General features: G+C 40.6%; 1 protein-coding gene and 1 long non-coding RNA gene across 2 annotated transcripts; both read left to right on the top strand.

The window, feature by feature from the left end:
• Positions 1-294: 294 nt before the first annotated feature.
• Positions 295-1,412, top strand: LOC311110232 (uncharacterized protein; the record flags this gene model as incomplete). The annotated part of the gene is made up of 4 exons (XM_084188769.1): positions 295-355; positions 474-575; positions 671-1,075; positions 1,408-1,412. The coding sequence occupies 4 exons, from the start codon at positions 295-297 to the stop codon at positions 1,410-1,412; spliced, it is 573 nt and encodes a 190-aa protein (XP_084044895.1).
• A 680-nt stretch (positions 1,413-2,092) lies between these two features.
• On the top strand, positions 2,093-3,278 carry LOC311110130. Its single transcript, XR_014610680.1, has 3 exons — positions 2,093-2,140; positions 2,257-2,399; positions 3,192-3,278. It is a non-coding gene; the product is annotated as an uncharacterized lncRNA (long non-coding RNA).
• Positions 3,279-3,561: the final 283 nt, after the last annotated feature.

Raw genomic sequence — 3,561 nt, 5'->3', positions numbered from 1 at the left:
CTGTATGTCAAATACTGAAGTAAGCTTGATTGAGCTTGACCACCGTGCATGTGTCACTAGTTGGGTAAAATTTGCACTTGGGACTATCCTATTTTTTCCTTTGTACCGGGTAAGCGAAGTCAAGCTCACTTCAAGTATTTGAGTTGATGATGCATAAGGCACAGATACAAACCTACAAAATGGTCCCATGGCTGAATCTAGATGATGATTCCTGAAGTACCAGAGATAAATATAGCATTTGAGTTCTAGAAATGTAAGAGACAATCTATACAACCACAGGTGGAGAATCCAACAATGCAGACCATGGATATTGATGACGACACGTATCCCAACAAGCCCAGTGTTACATTTTCAGGTATCAATTCAAGTACAAACACACAGCTTTTGTTGCTTACAATCCTGGATGATGTAGGTATTTTTAACATTACCAGAGAGAGTTCAAAGACCTTACATGAAAATTCCCTGTAATTCAGCTAATTTTCAGTGGTGGAAGAGACCCTCTGGAGTTGCTGCAGTGTGGCTGGGGCTGCTGTGTGTTCTCCTACTGGCTGGGATCATAGGCCTGTCTGTCTACTGTAAGTTTAGAAGGTTTGGACAGAAACATTTGTAAACTTCCATGGTGTGATAGTTACACATATTTGAATAATTGATTCACTTTTCCCTTTTAAAGATGGAGTTATTGGTCATCACTACTCAACAGAGAGAGACCAACAGGCCAGTTACAGCCTTCTGACTAAAGAAGGAGATCAGCAACCCACCAGTTATAATAACTTGACTAAAGAGGTAGACCAGCTACAGACCAGTTACAACACCCTGACTGAAGAGAGAGACCAGCTACAGACCAGTTACAACACCCTGACTAAAGAGAGAGACCAGCTAAAGAAAGAGAAAGACCAGCTACAGACCAGTTACAACACCCTGACTAAAGAGAGAGACCAGCTACAGACCAGTTACAACACCCTGACTAAAGAGAGAGACCAGCTAAAGAAAGAGAAAGACCAGCTACATACCAGTTACAACACCCTGACTGAAGAGAGAGACCAGCTACAGAAAGAGAAAGACCAGCTACAGACCAGTTACAACACCCTGACTGAAGAGAGAGACCAGCTACAGAAAGAGAAAGACCAGCTACAGACCAGTTACAACACCCTGACTGAAGAGAGAGACCAGCTACAGAAAGAGAAAGACCAGCTACAGACCAGTTACAACACCCTGACTGAAGAGAGAGACCAGCTACAGAATAGTCTCACAACCAAAACTAAGGAGAAAGACCAGTTGCAGAATAGTCTAAATACCAGGACCACAGAGAGAGACCAGCTACAGAATAGTCTCACAACCAAAACTAAGGAGAAAGACCAGTTGCAGAATACTCTCACCACACAAACACAGGAAATGGATCAATTGCAGAATAGCCTTAACACAAAAACTAAGGAGAGAGACCAGCTACAGAATAGTCTAAATACCAGGACCACAGAGAGAGACCAGCTACAGAATAGGCTAAATTTCAGGACCACAGAGAGAGACCAGCTACAGAATATTCTAAATACCAGGACCACAGAGAGAGACCAGCTACAGAATAGTCTAAATACCAGGACGACAGAGAGAGACCAGCTACAGAATAGGCTAAATTTCAGGACCACAGAGAGAGACCAGCTACAGAATATTCTAAATACCAGGACCACAGAGAGAGACCAGCTACAAAATAGTCTAAATACCAGGACCAAAGAGAGAGACCAGCTACAAAATAGTCTCACCACAAGGACCAAAGACAGGGACCAGCAGAAAGATAGACTTAACGTTATGACTGCTGAAAGGGATCAATTAAATAATAATCTTAATTCAAGGACCAAAGAGAGAGACCAGTTGAAGAATAGTCTAAATACCAGGACCACAGAGAGAGACCAGCTACAGAATAGTCTCACAACCAAAACTAAGGAGAGAGACCAGTTGCAGAATAATCTCACCACAATAACTCTGGAGAGAGACCAGTTACAGAATAGTCTAAATACCAGGACCACTGAGAGAGACCAGTTACAGAATAGTCTAAATAACAGGACCACCGAGAGAGACCAGTTACAGAATAGTCTAAACACCAGGAACACTGAGAGAGACCAGTTAAATACCAGGCTTAGGTCCTATGGTGAGTGCAGTCTTTTATTTTCTTAATTTACAAGTATCATTTTATTTCATACTTAGAAGAGATTTCATATATTTGTAGACTTTGAAATGCCTTCTGTTCTATTTCGTTTATTTCAGAGAAACCCTGTCTGAAGGAATGGTGGAAGTTTGGCACCAGCTGTTATTATGTCTCCTCCACGAGGGACACAGGCGGGGACGGTCAGCGGCAGTGCAGAGCAATGGGTGCTGACTTGGTTGTTATAAACAGCAGAGAAGAACAGGTAATAGAGAATACATTAGTAATGCTATAATACTACTGTTTCTTTATTATTATTATAATTATTAATCATTATCTACATCTCTGATTAGTATTCAATATGTGTAAATAATTGTATCACCAATGTTCATGTCACTGTCAATTTATAGAATATACTTCCTGTCAGCAAAGCAAGTTTGCATGAAATTATATCTATACCTATACTATAGTATAGCAGCTGAGGCTGCAACCTGATCTCATAGTTTCACTTCGACATTCGACGTAATCTGGATGAAAGTCTATTTTTGACGCATTCATTCCATGTGGTTACAGGGTTAATTCTGTGAGGTTACAGCGTTCAAACAGAAACAACTCAAAGGGTTATGGTTAGGGGTTAAGGTTAGGGCAATTGGTTGGGGAAGGCTTCAAACAAAAATGATTAAAAACAACGCTCTGTTTCCATCAAGTACTCTCCCTCTTGCCTGAGCATTGTGAACTGCCGTGGCGCAGTCGTCAGTGCAGATTGGTCTGTGTGGTGTGAGCACACTTCCCCTCCAAGCTTCCTGAGTTTGCACCAGTGCTCGGCAACTTTTTGTATTTTTTTGTGAGCGCTGAAGAAGGCATATATCAAAGTACTCAGGACCTTTTCAAACATCCTAAATCCCCTTGTATTTCTATTGACCAGGCTCAGTACATTATACTACTACTACTACTATTAGACTACTACTACTATTATTATTTATAAACATGTAAAAGTGTTTCTCTGCTGTGGAGATTAAATAATGGTCATTGTTTTATTTACAAAATGATATTATAGATATTTATCAATGGATTTAAGAAGAATGTCTGGATTGGTGCATATAAAAAAGACGGAATCTGGAAGTGGGTTGGCAACTCAACATTTAAACCTACGTAAGTGAACAGGTTCTGGAGGACTTTTTTTCTGTTGTAATAAATTACTTTTTACAGTCCGATAATCTTGTCCTCAGCCAGATGTCTCTCTCACTCTCTGTCGAATGGTAGCAATTGAGCCTGGAGACTAGGTTAACCGTCTGATTCTCTATTTTCTATTGGATGATATTAAACTCTGATTCTCTGTGTTGTTTATAGCTATTGGATGGAAGGGGAACCAAGTAACTTGAATGACAAGGTGGCTTGTATTGAGATCTCACAGACGGCATCAGACC

The sequence above is a fragment of the Coregonus lavaretus genome (genome assembly GCF_964263955.1).
Source record: "Coregonus lavaretus genome assembly, contig: SUPER_35_unloc_2, whole genome shotgun sequence".
NCBI classification, from domain to species: domain Eukaryota; kingdom Metazoa; phylum Chordata; class Actinopteri; order Salmoniformes; family Salmonidae; genus Coregonus; species Coregonus lavaretus.
This window is presented reverse-complemented; position numbering and strand designations above follow the sequence as displayed.